The sequence below is a fragment of the Psittacula echo genome (assembly GCF_963264785.1).
Source record: "Psittacula echo genome assembly, chromosome: 2".
In the NCBI taxonomy this organism is placed as follows: Eukaryota; Metazoa; Chordata; class Aves; order Psittaciformes; family Psittacidae; genus Psittacula; species Psittacula echo.
Genome location: NC_137737.1, coordinates 19,034,948 through 19,055,184, shown reverse-complemented (window position 1 = coordinate 19,055,184; position 20,237 = coordinate 19,034,948). Strand labels below are relative to the sequence as shown.

The 20,237-nt window shown below is 39.2% G+C and overlaps 1 protein-coding gene across 1 annotated transcript; it reads left to right on the top strand.

The window, feature by feature from the left end:
* Positions 1 to 816: 816 nt before the first annotated feature.
* Positions 817 to 16,037, top strand: DAZL (deleted in azoospermia like; the record flags this gene model as incomplete). Its single annotated transcript, XM_080611380.1, has 11 exons — positions 817 to 876; positions 4,749 to 4,883; positions 5,099 to 5,190; positions 6,577 to 6,628; positions 8,671 to 8,737; positions 9,038 to 9,171; positions 10,552 to 10,629; positions 11,504 to 11,554; positions 13,851 to 13,955; positions 14,681 to 14,779; positions 15,548 to 16,037. 11 exons carry the CDS (start codon positions 817 to 819, stop codon positions 15,599 to 15,601), a joined length of 927 nt encoding a protein of 308 aa, XP_080467506.1. The 3' UTR covers positions 15,602 to 16,037.
* Between the last annotated feature and the right edge of the window lie 4,200 nt (positions 16,038 to 20,237).

Genomic DNA, 20,237 nt, shown 5'->3' with positions numbered 1-20,237 from the left:
CCAGGGTTTGTTTTCTCAGGAAAGTTGGTGTTGTTTTTGTTTTGAAGGCCTCGCTTATTTTTAAGTGTGTGGGCACTACCTCAGCTTCTGTGGATGATGGTGAGTGGAGGAAAGACGAAAGGGGAGCCGTGGTCGGTATGGTGGGAAGTGAGGGAAGAAAGTTAGCTTGAACGACGAGAGCCGTGGGGCGGCTCTTTGCGGGGGGCTGTAGTGGCTGCCCGGGACCTTACGTTGTGAGTGGACGGGGAAGTGGCGCATTAGCTTCTTTCGCTTGTTCTTAGGGTGAGGAACGGTGGTGCTTATAGAAGCGTCACCGCCTAATGCAGTGAGGGGTGCGCCGGAACCTCTTCAGGATTGCTGTAACTTTATACCTTTAAAGTTTTAAGAGGAAGTGAGGAATTGAAAGTCAGGGAAGGAATACTGAACTAAAAAACCTGAGGCTTGTGTGTGGGAAAGCGTCCTGACTTGCAGCTCTTGTGAGGACTTTGAAGCGGGAGGCACTTCACACCACTAGTGGCCATCTTGTGGTGAAGCTGCCACATGGCGCCGTGCCCCACCGTCGGGCTCCTTCCGATCTGTGCGGAGGCTGACCGGGCGCTCCTCCACCTGCCGTGGCGGGCTGGGGCTATGCAGGCGCCGCGGCTGGGAGCCCGTCTGTCTGCCCCCAGCTTCCCGTTAGGGTCAGGCTGCAACCCTTGCCGTGGGCGTCCGGGGCTTTCAAACACCATCCTTTGTTCCCATAGGGGCACCTCCCCATTTGTATTCTTTCACACGTCTCTTAAGCGTGAAACCCCCTTCTGCTCCCCTTGTTCGGTAATGATAGGCAGGCGAGGTGCGAAGCCCGCAGGGCGTGAAGCCGCTAATGTCTGCGCGGCGGTACGAGTGGAGCGGCAGCCCCGCCGGCTTGCCTGAGCTTCCCCGCTGGTGTTTTTTCTGGGTTTGGTGGGGTTTTTTTACCAAGCTTTGTGCAGCGGGGACTCCGTGTGATGAGGGGGAACTACTGCCTGAACCCGCACGTTGCTGGTTCAGCATGGGAGTTGCTGTTTCCTGCTCGGGATTTAATTTAAAAAAAATGGAATTTGCGACTGTAACGCCGGTTTTTTTGATAGTACCGTGAAAGCAGGGTATTAAGGAAACCCAAACGCCGCTTTAAGCCTCACAGGTGGTAGGTACTGGCGCCAGTTGCAGTACTTGACTGATGGCTCCACCTGCTGCCCGGTGGGCAGACGTTCTCCCTGTCGCGGGAGCCATGTTCTCCTCTAGGGAGTGTGCTGTCATGGTAACTGTTCTGCTCACAGAGGAGCTGCAGAGCGGGACGTACTTAGGCGGGAAAACAAACCAAAATGTTTAGTACTTGTTCTTTAACAAAGGGAAAGGCGGGGAGAAGCCTGGGAAATCGAGGACTTGTGTGGCTAAAAGTGAAGGTCTTCCTCTCCTAGATGTGAGTGAGGCTGACTGATGTTTGTAACCCACTTGGATAACGAGCCAACCACCTGGCTCGAAGGATAGCCCTCTTCCACCCTTTTTTGTTAATTGATGAGTCTAACTAGCCTCATAGCAACTGTAATGAAGAGGTTAATTCACTTTTCTGGCGTCAAGTTAATGCTTGCTGGGATAATGGCAAAGAGCAAACCGATTAAATTTACCTTGTCATGAGGGAAAAGTGGAAAACACCCCCCTTCTCCCACCTCCTCGTTAGCTTCAGAAAGCTGAAAAACTTAAGCCCTGTGTTTCCTGACATCCAGAAATGTGATTTGAAAGATACCTCATGAGATGGATAAGGCAAATCAACCCCATTTAGTGTGTTTTTGAAGGGTTGTGTCACTTCAGCTGGTGCTGTAATTTCAAGGCAGCAAATTCATCAATTGAAGGATTTTCCAGATTTTGAAAACTTGTAAAGTGGCTCAGGCTTTGGATGGTGGCTCAGCAGCAGGGCGAGTTCTTTGCCCACGTTGCAAATAGAAGTACAATCATTTGCGTAATGCTGTGTAGTAAAATAACTGCATGTTGTGCTGGTAAAATAACTTGGTTTTAGATGGGACAGTACTTTTACCAATCCAAAGTTTTGCACTGTAGTACTGAAGACTTGAAAAGTTACTTTGAAAGGAGATTGTTTCCTTTTGTTGTAATATGAAACTTATACCACTGTGCATTTTTCAATAGCTTTTTTTTGAGTTCTAAGGCACATGTGTTAAAAGATCTTAAAACATACTATGATGACGAATTCTCCAGAATGCCTAAGTAGTCTGTTTTTCTTTTAGATATTTAATGTGTAAAAGCATTAAGTAATTGTATTTTCATTGAAAACTGTGTTCTACATGGCTAGTGTGGGAAATGCTGTGCTTCCAAGGTCACCTACGACTGTATCAGCAGTATCTGTATGCTTACCCACTTGTGGTGGTTCTGGCACTTGCTGGGTGCCTCTGCTGTGAGCTGTTTCCTGGTCTAGGCTGGACAGAATTCACACAGAAAAGCCAATGCTTCTCTCTTAGTCTAGTTCACTGAAACAAATGCAGAAAAGTAGAAGCTAGCAGTTAGGTTAGCTTAAGATTGCTGAGGAGTTGGAGTCTCAGGTTTCAGTTCAAATGCCCTTTAGGTAGGGGGTGCAGCCAAAGAAGTGGTCTTCTTGCTTCTTAATTTTTGCTCTTTTGTTCTATACTTGTTCAGTGTTTATGTAACTACAGAATGTGCTTGGATTGGAAGTGGATATGTCTGAAAAGTACTACAAAATGTTTCTCCTGTGAAATATAGAGTTGTTTTTCTTGCACAGTGATGTAAAGAGCTTTTGAACAACAGGAGAGAAGGGGAGAACTACTCTTTTTCTGTTTACAGCAGAAATGTTCTATTATACAATCTCTGTTACTGTGGAAGAGTGGAGGTTGGGGTCTCCAAGTTAACTGCAGGGTAGAGGGAGTTCTTGGAGGATAAAGGGGAGAGGATTGAATTGTAACTTTTGTTGAGAATTTCTTGTAGGACGCATAGTCTGAGTAAATTGAGTGTAGGGAGACATGAGTGTAGGAGACAATAGCTGTTGTGATGGAAGCAGATTTTAAGGTATAGTTTTATGAAATGGTTTTGAACTGAATTGATGGCTTAGTGCTTCTCAGAAGAGGCTGTGCCTCCTCCATCTCCATTTACTCTTCTGCATCCATTGACCTGGTGCTTGTGATAGCCTAGTAAGCTGATTCAATTTTGTACAATAGTGGAATATTAATAGGGTGAAAAACTATGCACTATGTCAATCTTCCTGCCAATTTTTGTTAAGCCAGCTTAATTTGAACTGACAGGTGTTAGAAGTTGTACAGAGGAGATGCAGGAAAAGTGGTGGGCAAACCCTCTCTGGCTTCTATTAATGGTGTGGTGTTAGTTTGGTTCAGTCACTCTGAAATCACATTTGGAGGGCTGAGTTCTAGTTTTGGATTTGTTCAGTTGCTGGGCAAATAATTTGGTTCTTGTAATTTTCTCATTCCCTTATTGGATGTCTAGTTTGAATGAGTACTTGTCCCTCAGCTGCATTTAAATGTGCATTGAACATAAAATTCTTGCATAGAAAAATTGGATGCTACTTATTGCAAATTCCTAGGCTTCAAAATACCAGATAACTTTGATTTAGTCAAAGTTTGCTGTATCTGAAGTAGTGATAGATTGTTGAATTGTAAGAAAAAGCCCATTAATGTAGAAGGATGAGTAACACTGAACTGGTCAGTTGTTTGTATGCTTGCCAGGCAAAGCGTGGCACATAACTAGAACCATTCATTCAAGATTGTGTAAGATGAGGGGTTTGAGTTTGTAGTGCCTGTGGTGCTTATGTTGTGTTTTAGTTCTTGTAAATACCTTTGTAAAACACTTCAAACCTCATGCAGTATATGGAACACATCTAGCATCAGTAGTTCATCTGATCAAAATACTGAGTTTACTGTTTGTTTAGTGAGTATTTTATCTTCTCTGCACTAAATGAATCCATAACGCATAGGTTGTGACAAAATGCTTCAGGACCAAAAGGGTGCATCTGAAGTCCGGGTGTGCAAAGGGTGTTGTGACTGTAGTTTCTCTATCATAATATTCTTTGCAGTTTTTCTTTACATACATGTGCTGCATGTAGAAGATCCTGCTTTGGTGTAGACTACTTGGAAACAGTTTGTAGTCAGTCATATTCCTGCTGCAGTTAAACTGCCTCCCCCTCCCCCCCCCCCCAAATGAATAGTGTGAATATCCCATGAAGGTCTGATTGCTCTTCTTACAGCTAACTTGTAGTTTAACCCTCTTACTTGTGTTCTAAGGCTGTTTGTAAGCTGAAGTATGTCTTCAGGATTTAAAGCTTTTGACCAGGAAGATGATGAGATTTATTCTATTGAATAATTAATTTACACAGTAAGTTGTATCTTAAAGAATTTAATTCCTTGCTTACATGTGAAAGGAATTTGACAAAGGTCAGAAATGATTTTAACATTCTCACTGTGTCTGGTAGTAGCAACACTGATCATGAAGCTTTATATAGTCAGACAGGGCTACTTAAGGTAGCCTAAGTTAGGTCTAGATTGAAATTTTTAAAGCTCCTTAGAATAATTACTTAAGCTTTTTTCAATGAATAGTCCATTTGCAGCAAGTACTTCCTTTAAGGAATTGGAAAGGTGCTATTGAAATCCATTGTCCCATGCTATATCTATAGGAAGATGCAGGCATGCTAGTATCTTAAAGTGTACTGTAATTATTTGACTGAAATACATATTTCTGTTTAAATTTTTCAGTCTGCAAACATGGAGGCCCAGTGTGGAGGTGCCTCAGAGGACAATACCCGTTTGTCAACAACCAGTCAAGGATATGTTTTGCCAGAAGGAAAGATCATACCAAACACAGTATTTGTTGGTGGAATTGATATAAGGGTATTTACTTTTATTTGTTTAAGATTTAAGGTATAGGGCACTTAAATGATGTGGGAATTAAGGTATTGCAGCATCATGGAAGAACTTTGGAGCAGTTGGGTAACTTTAGTTCTTTGAGTAGTAGAAGATGGGTTTAAGAATTTGTACTGGCTATGTTAAATCAGTTCTGAGCAGTTGAATGTGTTTGAAGATGTTTAAGATTCTGTTTCTTCTAGATGAATGAAGCAGAAATTCGGAGTTTCTTTGAACGATACGGTGCTGTGAAAGAGGTGAAGATAATCACTGACAGAACTGGTGTTTCCAAAGGGTGAGTAGAACATGAGTAGTTGTTTTAAGTTGCTGCTATGTGGACTTAATTCTGCCATAGATGATACGAGCAACTACTTAGCAATGCACTTGACAGGCTTAAGCCATAACACTAGCTGCAGTTTTCTGTTGTGGTGAATTAACACTGAAATGCCTAAATCGCTAGCTCATAAATCTGTGTAATTTTACAAAGAGTAGCCTGATTTTTCTGACTTCAGTCTGCTTAGGGAAAAGTGTCATTGTCACTTAACCAGTGGAAACAAAGCTGAAAACTTTGTGATGCTTATGCAGGCAGTTCTTTTGTAGAATTTTTCTGATGGTTAAAGTACTTAACAACAATCTAGAGAGAATTCAGGATGGTTAAGAGGAGGGGTAGATGGCTTATTCAGGGCAATGGCACTGCACTCTTCTGACACTTTGGAATAAGTGGAGAAAACAACTCAGTTGGGTGAAGAGTGAAACTAAAGTGAACAGTTAAAGCATGCAAAATTCCTGTTAAATATATATATGAATATATGTGTTTAAAAAAAAAATAAGTTCTGATTTGACTGTGGTGAAACACTGTGTGCAGTGCCATAGTTGTTGGGTTCTGGGGAAGCTTTCCCAGTTTTGAAGTTATTTCTGCTTTGAGAAGGAGGCTTCAACCTCTGAAAGTTCCAGCCCTTTTTTTTTTTTCCCCCTATGATTATGTGAGCAGACCCTAAAAAGTCACTTTTTCTTTTTTCCCCCCCTTGGGCTTACATGGTAATGCACAAGCTGGAAATTACTTCCTCATACCCGTTGCTAGTCTTTAATTCTGATATGCAGTTAGCCAGTGTGTGATCTGACTATTGATAATGCATTGGCATACTCCATTAATTGACACGACTGTTCCTATAATGTTCTGAAATTACCTCTGTTTTCTAGACCAGATAAATGGGGGGAAGGGGGGGGGGGGAGAGGGAGGGAAGTGAAATAAGTTGAAAAACCCAATCAAGGATCACTTCCACTACTGATGTCACTGTTCTGTAGCGTTTACTTTCGTCCAAATCTCTGTAGTAAATACAAAACTTGATAATTCAGATCTAAAAGGGTTTTCTTTCTGAGTTAGTAGTATCAACTGTAGTGCTCATTTTGAGTAGCTGGAATGGAAGAGCAGCCCTTGTTTCTATTTAATACTATTTTAGAATCTGGCAATCGGTTATTTTCATCTGGCCCAGTAGTATATGCTGCCAGTTAGCAGTAAATAGATTTTTATGCTGAATTATAAAATTATGTCCTACTTGATACTTTTGGCATGAAATATGATGCACCTGGCGTATATGCTGTTAACAGTTCTTGTTCAAGATAATTTGGCCAACAAACAAATCCAAATCTGATTACTGAATAGCCTGTCTTTTCTTTTCAGGTATGGATTTGTATCTTTCCTGGACAACGTGGATGTTCAGAAAATAGTAGAAGTAAGCTCTTTGTCTAAGTTATCTGAAGAAGCTGATACATGAAGGCTGGAGACATGTTCAGGGGAAACCAAGTTAATGTACCCTGTAGGGTCAAGTAGGATGAGGAAAAGTGTAGGGCTGCCTGAAAAGTAAACTTGCTAAAATCTCTACTGGTGGTAGAATCTTTGTATGTTTACTTAAATAAGAAACCAGATTAGTTTTAGCATTAGTGTGCTTGAATGTCTCATGTAATTGTATTTCTGGTAATTCTCATTCATTTATGTGCTTGAAAACTTTATGTATGTGGTTTAGCTGCTTACTTTCTGCATTGTATCATTGTCATAGAACCCATGTGCTTATGGCAGATACATAGACCTATCAGCATTATTGTTGAGAATTCAGGTAACAGAAAGATAGCATTAGTGTGTTTTACTTATGTCACAGCAGTTGAAGTATGTGTTTCTCTTGAATTATTTGTGCCTTTGGATGCTGCCTGGAGTGCAGGTGTGTGTTAAACCTCCTTGACTACAAGATGAAACTGTTCACATTTCATACAGTTTTCCTGTAGATCATACAGGAGATAAGGGGTAGAACTGTTGCAGCCCTTCTGATCTTAAGAGTTGACTATCAGAAATTTTAAATCTCAGTGCTTATGATCAAATCTGCTATTCAGTTCTGATAGCTTTCAGCAGGTTACAAAACGCACTGAAAGCTTACTGTTTTCATTGTTACTGCACTTAGTTTTAGGAGGAAGGGAGAAATGTGTATTGAAATATTTCTCTCTCTGAACCCTTTGCATCAGAAACTCCCAGGTCTTTGGAGAATAAACAGTCTCTCGTTTGCTTCTGAAGCTCTCAGATAGTGAAGTAGATCTGAAAGACAAATCCAGGCACAAATTTAGTGTTCTATGGTATGTTCAGATGTATTTACCTGCTGTCTAGCTCCTTAAGGGGGAAGAGAGCATGTTTGAATGAAGTGGAAAGCGGTGAAGCTCTAGCAGGAAGTTCTTGATTCTCACCAAAACACTTCAAAAGCTTCCTATTCCTTAACTCTCATGGGATGCTGACAAAAATATTGCTGTAATGAGCTACAGACTTGCTTGAGAATCCTTTTCACTGTACTAGATCAGTGTGGAATGCCTACTCTGAGGCAGCAATCTCTATAGAAGCCTCTCAAGTAGCATTGTCACTTGAGCCATGTACATTACTGATTTTCTGTGTACATCTCTTCAAAGCTGAAAGCCGTTAGTGTATGTCTATTAATACAGTATTGATGTGAGTGTGCATGCCAGAAATCTTGAAAGACCCAAGAGGTATATGGCAAATTTGCTTTTCAGCACAATTTTTGGGTGTACAGGCAGTACACATTACTTAAGAAGAAGCATGTCCAGATAGAAATAATCTTACAAAGATGTTGATTTTTAGAGAGGATGGAAAAAGGGAAAGAATTAACATCTGCATTTTAGAACTTGAGTCATGTGCAGTGAGGTGATGTCTGCTTCATTTCAGGCATTACCTGTACTGAGTTGCCCCAGTGTTCTATGTAACTGAACAAGATAGAGCTGCATGGTTAAAACCACTCTAGATGCCTATGTTGATCTGCCTAGCTCTGTAGCTTCATGCAACCTGAAAGTATTTTTCTTCTGATTTGGGTCTGATTCAGTTTGTAATAGCACTCAAGTGTAGGGTTTCAAGGGAACCTAGACTGTGGGTACTCTACATTAATATCATCACTCAGGCAAGAATTGTCAAATCTGTGTGTATAAAAGCAGAAGGCTGACAGTCACTAATAGGCAGCTGCAAGCTACTGTCAGTGGATGTTGCTGTAAAGGCAAGTGATACCATAATAGGTTTGGAGAGTCGGTGCGTAGGCAAACAGTTTGCTGACAGCATCACAGGAAATTAAAGGGTGTAAGTTCTTGAAGTAGAAGAGGAGAATGGAGGCTCTTGAGTCTGTATACCAGTTGGTGATCCTGTGGTGTAGAAGCAGAGTACAGTCTCTTAAAATCAAGCAAAAAACTTGCCTCACTAATTGCCCAGCTTACGAAATAACCTGTTTTTCAGTCTCAAATTAACTTCCATGGCAAAAAGCTGAAACTGGGGCCAGCGATTAGAAAGCAACAAAACTTATGTAAGTATACATGCACAAATTTGTTGATACTACATGTATATATTACAGTTTCTCTTAATTCTACATTAACACCCTTGCATTTCCTTTTTATCTGATCACTTCTGAATTTTATGACCTTGCTACTTGTGTGATGTACCCTTTTGATAATAAACTCAGGTTGCTAGCAGTACACAATATAGTTAATGTTGAGTTAAATTTAAGAATCAAAACACTTAAATTTTTTGCAGTCTGAGTTCAGATTAGTAATGAAATACATGTTAAGATGTTCCAATACTTTATTTTTCTTTGCTTTAAAAAAAGGTTCTTATGTGCATCCCAGACCATTAGTCTTCAATCCTCCTGTACCACAGTTCCATAGTGTATGGGGAAATCAAAATACAGAGGCATACATGCAGCCTCCAGCTGTAATGAGCCCAGTAACCCAGTATGTTCAGGTAAGGCTGTTCATGACACTGATTTTGAATCATAATTAAGTGTTTTCAAAGGTGAAAGCACATACAACTTCAGGAATATGTATCAAGACTCCAGTCTCATCTTCCCTCCTGCTTTCTTATTACCTTCCCCAATAAGCAATGCCCAAATTCAAACCATTTTAAGAGAATGCCAGTGACCTTGAAAAACTCACTCTGTGATGTCATCTCTTTAGAAACCAAAAGGTGGAGATAACTTTCTCTTTTGAGAATGAAAGCTGTTGAAGGTGGAGCAAATTTTAATTATATAATGTTTAATTATGTAACAGCACTTTATATAACTTAACTATATAAATTGCTACTTGCCACAGATGCACTTCACAAATCAAATGCATCCGGATGTTTAACATACTGCTACCCTGGCTAAGATTAAACCACAGAACTTAAAAGCTTTTTTTTGTGGGTTTTTTTTTTTTTTTTTAAACAAGTATGGAACCTGAAGCTGCCTGTAGTACTTTGTTTCCTCCTACCTGAGCAAATTCATATTTCTGAACTGCTCTTGTGTTTAAGAACAGTTGTGGCATCTGCTCTTAACAGCTGTGACCAGTATGGTATGTCTACAGGATGCCTCTTTATTGGTGTTTCAGATAAGCATTCTTACTGAGGCGTAGGCAGAGTACTTCTGGCCTTGTTATGAGCCCTGTATTGCAAAGAGAAGGCTTCACAGATTATGGCATCTTTCTGTATTAACCCTATATCATATGGCAATACAACAGGGCAGTATTAACTGGAAGCTGATTCTATTTTGTATGTTTTAATTAAGTAAATGAATGAGCAAACAGGAATGACTTGCAGAAATATTTTTTTTCCAAGGCAGAGGTCTTGATAGTACTCTTGCTGGTTCCTCCCAAGTTTAGTGGGAGAGTGAAATAGTGGAGGAACTAATTGTCTTAAATGCTGGAATGTGCCTTTAACTGTGCTCTGAAGAAGCTGAGAAGGTTCCAGATTAACATTATGTCAAAATACTTGTGGTGAAGAAATGCTGGGAAATCATTTGAATTGTAATACTTGGCTTGCTTTGGCTCCAAGAAACTGATCTACAGGCTGTAGTCCATTATTTCATGGTAGTTGGGCTGGGATGAGTTGTACTTCTGAAATGACTTAAAAGATCAGCTGCAAGCAGGTGTGGGATTTTTAGGTACATATTTAGAATCCCACATGGTAGAGATTTTTAGTGCCTGAAGTGCTGAAGCCCCATTGGAACTCTATAAGGGTTGCTTTGAAATAATGAAGCTAGTGTGAAATGGGGATTGAAATAACAATGTGACTACATCTAAAGATGTGGTCCTGACTCCTGTCTTGCTTCAGACTTGTTTTTTAAAAAACACTGAACTTTATTTGCAGACATACCCATACTGTTCACCAGCTGTATTGATACAGCAACAAGTTCCTGTAGGTTATCAGCCAGCCTACAACTACCAGGTATGTAATTCTTTAGTAACAGCAGAAAGGCTCTTGATACCTGTCAAAACTTGAATGGAATGAACAGTGTTAACTGGAGTCTGACCTTTCTGTGTTTCTCTTTCTGGGAATTCTTTTTCCTTTCAGCTCCTGCTTCACAAACCAAAAGTAAAAACAAAATTGGTGATACTTTTATTCTAATGCAGTGAAAACTGTTGAATAACTCAGCATGCTCTTCAGCTTGATACTTGTTTTTTTTTTTTTTTTTTTCCTCTTAAATACTCAATGATAAATCAACTTCCCAATCAGCAAAAAGTACAGGGATCAGTAATACTTATTCTCATGGGAAGGAGCTTTGCATACTATAGTGCAGCTAGTTGATGTTACGTAAAACAGAAACACTGGGTCTTACCAGCCTATAAAAATGTGGGATGTATTTTAGAGGGGATATGCCCTTGAGCTCTAAAAAAGTCTTGGAAGGCACTTCACTTGACAGTAATTTTTGAACTTGTAAGTGAAATGTGTTTCTAAGTCCTGTTATTGAAGCTAAACCAGAAATAGTTTAGTAACTGGAATTAACTAGAGGTTTGAGATGTTTTCAGTGTGGCTGCTGTGATTTCCCCTATTTTTCTAAAGTTCAGAAATCTTATTTTAAGAAAACCTTGGAATCAGCAGAGGAAGGAGATAGTTGAATCTTTGGTAAGGGTGACCCTTATGCTAAGCGCTATGTGAGGTACATGTGAAAAAGCTATCTTGCTGGATAGAAGACTGTAAATTACTATTCAGTGAAAAATCCAGACATAAATTATTATAAATGGTGCTCTTAAAGAGTAGCTACTTGCTTGTGTTGGAACCAAATGAATAAAGGCTGGGTTTTGTCCAATTTTTGTTTAAGGTTCAACCACAATGGCTTGCTGGGGAGCAAAGAAACTATGTTATGCCTCCGGTAAGTCTACAATGTTAAACTTTCGAAACTTTGTTTTCTCAATTAGTGCACTGGTTTGACAGGTTGATACTTTAAATAACAATAAAAATCACTGTTGTTTGTTGGCTGGAGCGGTATGTAATCTGGTCTATACAAATCTGTAGCTGCTGACAGAGTAGGTAGCTGTTTAGGGCTTCCTACTGACATGGTGCTCTTTTAGGAGCTTCTTGGCAGAACAGAACTACCTGTTTTGTGGTGTTACTCCATATGTTCTGGTCACAGAATTCTGGAGTTTCAACATGAACAGAATTGGTTTTTCATGAAAGGTTGAAGGAAAAATAAGTGATGACCCAATGCACAAGTCTGACTTAAAGATCTGTATAATATTACTGCTTATTGTTCCAAATTTTTTTAAAAAGCCTCAAAATACTCTGCTTTGCAAATACTGATAATTTTTGGCTCAACAGCTTTTAAAATTACTTCCCAGGCTGCTGCAGGCTGTAAATGGTGCTGATACCTTCTAAAACTTACTTGCTTTCTGTGACTCCACACACATTCACAAGAGGAAAAAATACTGTGTATTTCTTCAGAAGTGTTGGAGCTTAAACTTGCATCTTGGGGTGTTCTGTGGGTATAAACCTGTATTTATTGAATACAGTTTCTATTAAGTGTTTAAAAGCTGTAATACTTAATTTTCTTCTGAACAGTGTTCTTCCAAGCTAATTCCCAGCAGATGTCTGTAGAATGTGTAAGGTAAATGAGGAAAAAATGAAGCAAAATAGAACTTCGTGCGTCTGTATTGCTGCCTGCATGCATTTGGCAATTCTGTCTCTGATCATATTAGAAGAATATTCCTGCTGACTGCCAATCATGTCTACTAATATTTGCTTTCAGCTTCTCAGCAGAGATGCAGCTGCCTTCTTTTCATGGAAAGTCTCTTACTAGTGAGACCTACCTTTGTTTTAGTGGGAGCAGAAACACTCAAAAGGGTTCAGAAATCATTGAAATACTGATTAACTTGTTGGCTTGAAATAATTTGTGTTGAATAACATTCATGGACATGATACAGCAGCACTACAACGCAATTAGATAATGGCAAGCTGAAGAGTATTTAGAGTGGGTGTGCATGATGGTTTTCATTGAATGTTTTAAGCTTTATTATATGAGCAGACAACTGTTTTAGAACTGTTAAGCATCTTTTAAATACATTCTTCATGCAGACTCAAGAGGGCAGGCCTGTAATGAGATGGGAAACTTCAAACTTCATCTCTTGGTCTGCTGCTGTATACCTACCTATTCAGTGGCTAATCAGTTTCCATTCATAAGTGAAATGCCCCAGTTGTGATGAGGTCAGATATGATTCCTCTTCTGATGGAAGTTAGGAGTGGTGTCCAGAAAGGAATAGTCTGTTAATACTGTATCTTCCATTATCATCAGCTTGAGATTACAGTTTTGGTGTTGAAGTGCTTTTGGAAATGTCAGGTGGTACACCTGGTGTTTGCTTTGTATAATCGCAAATAACATTAAGAATGATGTTACAAGAAACTGTCAAGTGTGAGTGAATCTGATTACTTTGGGATGGAGGTGGAATGGGGAGTTTGGCTCCTGGAAACTGAGGATGCTTAACCCTGCCATTGAGTACCCAGTGAAATCAGCTGTAAAAGCTGCCAGTCCTCTTTGGAAGTGTCTGGAAGGATATTTTCATAAAGAATAGATGCTTCATCGACCTCTTGGTTATTGTAATTTAACTCTGCAGTTGGTTGCTGATTGTAACACTGCCCTGTAAGCAGAGAGAGACAGGGAATTTCTGAAAGAAAATGTAAAATGACTTGTCTAGGTATTTTTACTTTTTCTTTTTTTTTTTTTTTAAACTATATTGGCATGGAGGAAGCTTCAAATAAGAAAGGATCTGTATAGAGCAAAGCAGCTTCTTGGAAGGGCAGTGGTAGATGATGCTTTGCTTCCCCTTTGGTTTGATTTTAGTACTTTAATCTCTTGAAGTTACTGCTGGTTGTCTCATTCTTAGTGAACACCTTCATTACTCATTATGCTTGACAAAGAAACCTCATACATGGAAGAAGTAGGTTGAGGAGTTAACTGTTGAGTGGTTACAGTGGAGGCAGCTATTAGAATATATCCTTTTTGGAAGGAAGTAGAATTTTCTTAAAGCAACGTATAGTATTTCCTCCACCAGCCTTCATACTTCTGATAGTTTCACAAGGTTGGCGTAGATTATGAGTAAGTGAGGACCAGTGACAACACAACTGTGCATGTTTTCCCAGTGTTACTGAAACACTGCAATATTTAAACTCTGCAGGTTTATACTTCAGTAAGCTACCACTGCACTGAGGATCAAGAATTTATACAGACAGAATGTGCTGTACCAGAGCCCACACAGTCGTCTACTAATAGTCCACAAAAGGTAAGTGCTTTCTCAAAACTTCAATGTTTTGCCATAAATTCTGTTCCCAGAAATTTGCATGTGAGCATTATGTGGCTTGTTGAAGAGGGGCTCTGACCAGTATCCTCAAAACTAAGGTTATAGTTGCTGCTTTAGCCATTTGCTCCATCTGCTGTATCTGATTTCTGAGTACAACTTCAGAAGCCTCAAATTTCCTTGAAACTACTAATGCTTGCCTGTAGTGCTGAAGTCCCTATAAAATGTGTGTTCTACTTCATTAAGTACAATAATATTTTTAAGTGATTATGCTTAATCTGCTGAGAATTACGGGGGAATTGCAGGTACTAAAATGCGGGTTAGGTAGCACTGCCTGCTATCTTATGCAGATTTATTTTAAGCTTCAAATATCTGAATTGGTAACATTTTTGGTAACACTCTCCACTTTTTGTGGAAGGTGACCCCAGTTTGGCTGACAGTTGGCTCTGAATTCTAAAGGAGACCTCATTTTTCAGCTGTTTGCCTACTCCACAACTAAACTGGCATGTCATTGGCTAGAAATGTTGTCTTGTAAAATCTAAGGATGATGATGAAGTTACCAGGATTAAAAGCAGATAAATAAGAGCTCAGCAAATGTAACGCAATTGAGGAATCCTGAATGCAAAGTAAACTCTGTGGCAGGCATGTGTTGCTACTGTTGGCCTAAGAAAATCAGTATGGTTGTAGATACACCTATAACTGTATTTCAGAAGTCTGTGGACAGGAGCATACAAACAGTAGTATCCTGTCTGTTTAATCCTGAGAATCGTCTGAGGAGCACTGTTGTATCTCAAGAAGATTACCCTAAGGTATGTACTGAAAGCAAAATTAAATCCCTAAAACACAGCTGACCTTCAACTTGTTCCTACAATACACCATAAAGATGAAGGGATGCATATCTAGAATGTGTGTTTTTTGTTTTTTTTTTTTTCTTTTTTTCTTCTATGTGCTCTGTGATGTGTGGGTTTGGCTCTCAGCTACTTAATGCTGGAGACGCATGCAGAACTTGGATTTGGTGCATTTAATGAAGACTACATAAAATGCTGAACAGGCAACCCATGGATACTTAAGAGTATAAGGCTGGGGTAATCATTTCTCAGTGACAAATTGCTGAAGGAGCAGTGGGTTATTCCCTAGTTTAGATGATGTTGAGTTTGAGCCTTGATAGTCTGTACACCAGTTAAGTATTGTATCCACTATGTGTTGTAGCTCTCCTTACAAAGTATAATGTCTGTGCTGTAACCAATAAACTGTAGTCCAGGTTGGTAGCTGGTCATCACATTCTTGCTATGTGTTCAGTCTTTGTAGGATTGCAGCTTCTGATTATGTTCCTGCTGGTATTTCTGTTTCCTAATGTTATATTTAAGTCTTTGCGTTTTTTTTTTTTTTTAAGGACAAACATGAACTAGCCACATGTACCCTGAAACAGGAATACAGAAGCTATTTATTTGCTAATTTTAGAGGGAGTGGTGGTGATTAGAGTACAGAAGGTATTCAGATGCTTCTGAAACTTCAGTTGCTTTGTTGTGGTTATTACCTAGAAATTTTTTCCTGTCTTTTCTCCTATCCTATTCTAGGAGAGGAAGGCACATCACTTCAGAAAAGGAAGAGCAGTACTCAAAAGTATTTGATCAATGAAGGCAGAATGTGAAAGTGTTTGATCAACAAAAGCTTTAAAGTATCTTAAGTTCGTTGACTTGATGTTACTACAGTTCAGTTTAGCAATGCAGTATGATGTTTTTCAGAAGGTTGCTTCAAGTTGAAGTTTGTGTTCTGTTCTGTTTCAATACAGTTGGCTTTGCTTGAGTAGTTTGAAGTTTAAAGTTGTAACAGTTGACAGACTTCCATGTTTTATTAATTGTTTGCATGCTTCCTCTGATAACTGATGTGTTAAAGAGTCTATATTGGAAAAACACTCTTGGTTTGTTTGCATGTGGATTTTCTTTTGAGTTCTAAGATACAGTTTGCATGTTACACCTATTTTTTGTTAAACCACAGTTTAAGTGACTAATCCTGACCAGTTATCTCTTGCAGTTTAAATGTGGAAGTAGTTATTTGCCCAAGAGGTGGTATTTTAAAACTGAGCTCTTAATCAGTGAAGTGGAAGATGTCAAGTTGTAACTCAGCTGAAGCCCCTTAAGTCCTGGTTGTCTTAGACTACCTAATCAATGTGGTTATGTTCATTAATGACAGTTTATGTACCTGCAGTCTGAACCATCAATACTAGCTTTGGGAGAGTAATTAGGAGAATCCTAAAATTCCTATATCTAACTTAAGGTGCAAGTATGTAATTAGCTGTATTGGCTACTCAGTAGAGTATGCTTTTTTACTTGACAAATTTTAGCAATACCTGCATGTTAAAATTGTGAGAAAATGCTGCCTTTAAAATATGCCTTTATGTGATGCAAACTGTTAATCAAAGAATATCTGTAAGACTTTTAATAATTATGTAGATTTTAGTTGTGTATTTTGAAACAATTAAAATAAATTTTTATTTTGTCTCTGCTTCTGAAACTTCTGGTGATGTGCTGATACAATGCTAGAGCCAATTTAAGCTCCCTTGAGAAAGACATGTAGTATAATAAAGATATGTTGAAGCTATTGGAGATCTGTTACCCCATATGGGAACTGGAGTTACTACACATTCATAGTGACAAACTTCATTTTGTATAGTTTGTAGCTGTAGTTTTGAAAGAGTAGATCTGAGAACTGTATTTAGTCTGTATGTTGGGCCCTAGCCTGCTTTTTAGTTCCTACTCCAGCATGTCAGTCTCCCTGAAGGGGAAACTAAGAAGGGAATTAAGCCTCTCTGATTGAGGTTGAACAGGGCTGCATGTTCAGCTTCAAATTTCTGGAAGTAGTAATGGCTAGGAAAAGACTTCCCCAGAAGTAGGTGCTAGTGAAATGCACACAAGGGAACATGGCTACAGATCTGGACATGGGAGGGAATACGGCTGCAGTGTGAAAAATGTCTGAGAACTGCTTCTCAGGAGTGTTCTGGATGGATGGAATTTCCTTAATGAAGAAAGGGTGGGTTAGAAATGATTATATGTTTTAGAGCTGCTTTATGAAGAATTATACTAATGTTCTGATAGCATACATTGACCTGAAAAAGCAAAGCTGTTAACATTTTCTTTGCTTTGTTCCATGTCACTAAAGATAGTATTAAGTGTTCCCATAATACCAATTTGCCATAGTTTACTCAAGACTACAGTTTTAAAGTTAGTAGCTTGGTTATACTTAAATTCTACAGTTACGCAGCTAAACTCAGTATTTTTATTTTAAGAGTAAATCTGGAGTTTGCTGACTATCCAGGACCCTACTTAAAGCAGCCTACTTGGGCTGTTAAAAGCTGTGATGTCAGTTTATTGATAAAGGTAATTGTTTCTTTGCAAATGCACATTTCATTTTGTCTTAATGTTTTGGTTGGCTTGATTGCCCTGGGATGTGTTGAGGCTTTATGCTGTAGCTATAAGAAAACAAAGTGCCTGTGTGTAGTTCATTGAAGAGTCTCAGCACCCAAAGAAAGAGATAAAACAGAAGATAGCTACATGGAGTGCATATTTTATGTTTATTTGACCAAGTGTTACCTGAAGGACCATCTGGTGAGCGAGTTGATTATTCAGTATGTTTCAAATGGTGCTGCTAGGTATGAACTGTTCTTACAGGCGTGTTGAGATGGCTTATCACAGTGAAATGCATAGCCCAGGCCTCACAAGTACCATTTATTTTCTCTTCCGTTAGATCATGTGCTGGTTTTGTTAGCAATTTCTCACCTGTAGGAAACCAATCTCTTTATTTCCATCTGGGAATTGTACATTTTGTGGCATATGCCAGTAAAAGTAACAAGTTATAACTAAGAGCATGCATTTTTAATGTTTTTTGAAGTACCCTATAAGCATAACCCAAGAACAGTAGGTAAATCTCTTGTGTTTTGCATTCATTTTTGTTTTTTGCATTCAGAAAGTCAAAACATCTGTTTAATACTGTTGTAGCTGAAGGCATTTGTAAAATAGGTGCACAGTTGGAGCTTCTTGCAAATTTGTATCTCTTGTATTACCAAATCAAGTGGACCATGTTAACTGAACTAGTAGGCAGTACTGAGTTCTTGTGAATCTGCCTTTGCCTGTGCAGAGTATGTACATTGTGTGGGACCCCAAATCATGCAAGTCTCCTTTCAGTGGTAAGACAGCTTTTTGTTAAACAATTATTTAGGCAAGATAGAAAAAGTGCTTGCATATACTTGGTGTTACAGGGCTATGACACTTGTTTCTTTTATGGTTCTTACCTGAAGTGTCCCAAATGAGCTGCTTTGTGCTGTGGCCTTTTCATACTCTATTTACAAGCCTTGCCACCTGACAGTTATTCTTGGAATGAGACAACTAGCCAGATGGTGTTCTTGGATTTCCATTAGAATGACTGTCTGACACAGACACTAGTTCTTTGTCAAAATGGAAATACTTTTTTTGCTTCTAGGTATTTGTGTGCTAAACCAAGATACTAAATTCTGTTCTACATGAAGGTGATCTGATCCTTAAAATGCTACAAAGAAATAAAAAGACTTTCCCTTCCTTGCCTTCCACAGGGTTTTCTTTTGCATGCCTCAATGGAACAAATTGTTTTCGAAGTCCTCTAACCAGGTATGCAGTCTGTTTTACTCACAGGAATGACTTGGTAGACTGGTATTTTAGGATCAGTGGTGTATAATTTAAAAGCTTTAATGTTTCCCACTTTCTAAGTAGCTGAGGGAGGGAAAACAAATTAAAAGATCTAGGCTATAAAAAGTATTAGGGCTTCAGATGATTTGTCCATCTCAAGAAAAAGCCTAACTAGCTCACAGTCTCGTACAACTTCATACTGCATTTCTACTCTAAATTCACTAACTTTTCCTAAGAAAGAAGGCACCAGCTGTGTTTAAAAGACCTTTGCTTTGCTCCAGTGATTGTGTGGCTTTAGCTCCTGTAACTAAATTCAGAAGGGTTTTTGTTTCCATTTTTTTCTTTTTTTTTTCCTTCCCTCCCCTTCCCCCCCCCCCAATAGTGTGAACTTAAGTGTATTTGTGCTCAAGACAAATATGAAAAAGGGTGGTTCATTCTTTTCACTTGGGATTGGGAGGCTCTAGTAAAACCTGTCCTCATTACTATACTTTGATTTAATGTTACTACAAAATACAGTGTCTTGAGTTGAAAATTGGGAATTATCTTAAACCATACAGTAATTGTTTTAGGACTAGCAGCATAATTAAAACTGTAAAATCTCTCAAAACCTCTAAATACATAGCCCAGTGAAGATGCATGCTACGGTCAGTGTATTTCTGGAACAGCGATAGTGCTTGTAAGACACTATTCTGCAAAACTCCTGCTCTACTTCGGCCGTGTGTTTGTAACTAAGCTTTTAGCTGCTCACCTGTACCTACAAGTTCTTCTGTAACTTAGGTGTTTGAATTTCAGTATATTTCTTGAACTATCAGGGAGGCTGCTTTCCTTTCCCTGTACCCCATTAAAGAGAAGTCTGGCCTTAACCTCTGTATGCTTTGTCTTAAATTTAGAGGAATACTATTTTGCTGAGTTGCGTTCCACCCTTCTTCACCCCCTGCCCCCCCCCCAAAAAAAAAAAAAAAAAAAGGGTTTTTTCCCCCCTTGTGCTGATTTACATGGTACACTATGAATAGGTGTTCAAGGAATTCTTAAGCTTCTTGTAAAGCCTTCCTAGAACAATTTAGGGTTAGAACCACCAATTAATGGAGGTTGTTCACTTTTTTTCCTTGGGAAAAGTTGGTGCTTGGAACTGTAAAATCATACTTTGGGTTGGAAGGGACTTTTATCTAGTCCCAACCCCCCTGCAGTGAGTAGGGACATTTTCAAGTAGATCAGGTTGCCCATCCAACCTCATCTTGAATGTTTCCAAGGATGGGGCATCTACCATGTCTCTGGGCAACCTCTGCCAGTGTTTCACCATACTCACTGTATACTAATTGAAGACTGAGGCAAAAAGGGTGCTAATTACCTCAGCCTTTTCTTCATTCTTTGTCACTAAGTTCCCCCCCCCCCCCCCCCCCATCCAATAAGGGATGGAGATTCTCCTTGGCCTTCCTTTTGTTGATAGTGTTATAGAAACACTTTTGACTGTCTTTTATGGCAATACCCAGATTTAAGTTCTAGTTGGGCTTTAGCCCTTCTGATTTTCTCCCTGTAAAGCTTTGTGACATACCCTTAAAGCATTTTCCTTTCTTTTACATATTAGGAAATTTCTGAAGGAAGTGTCTCT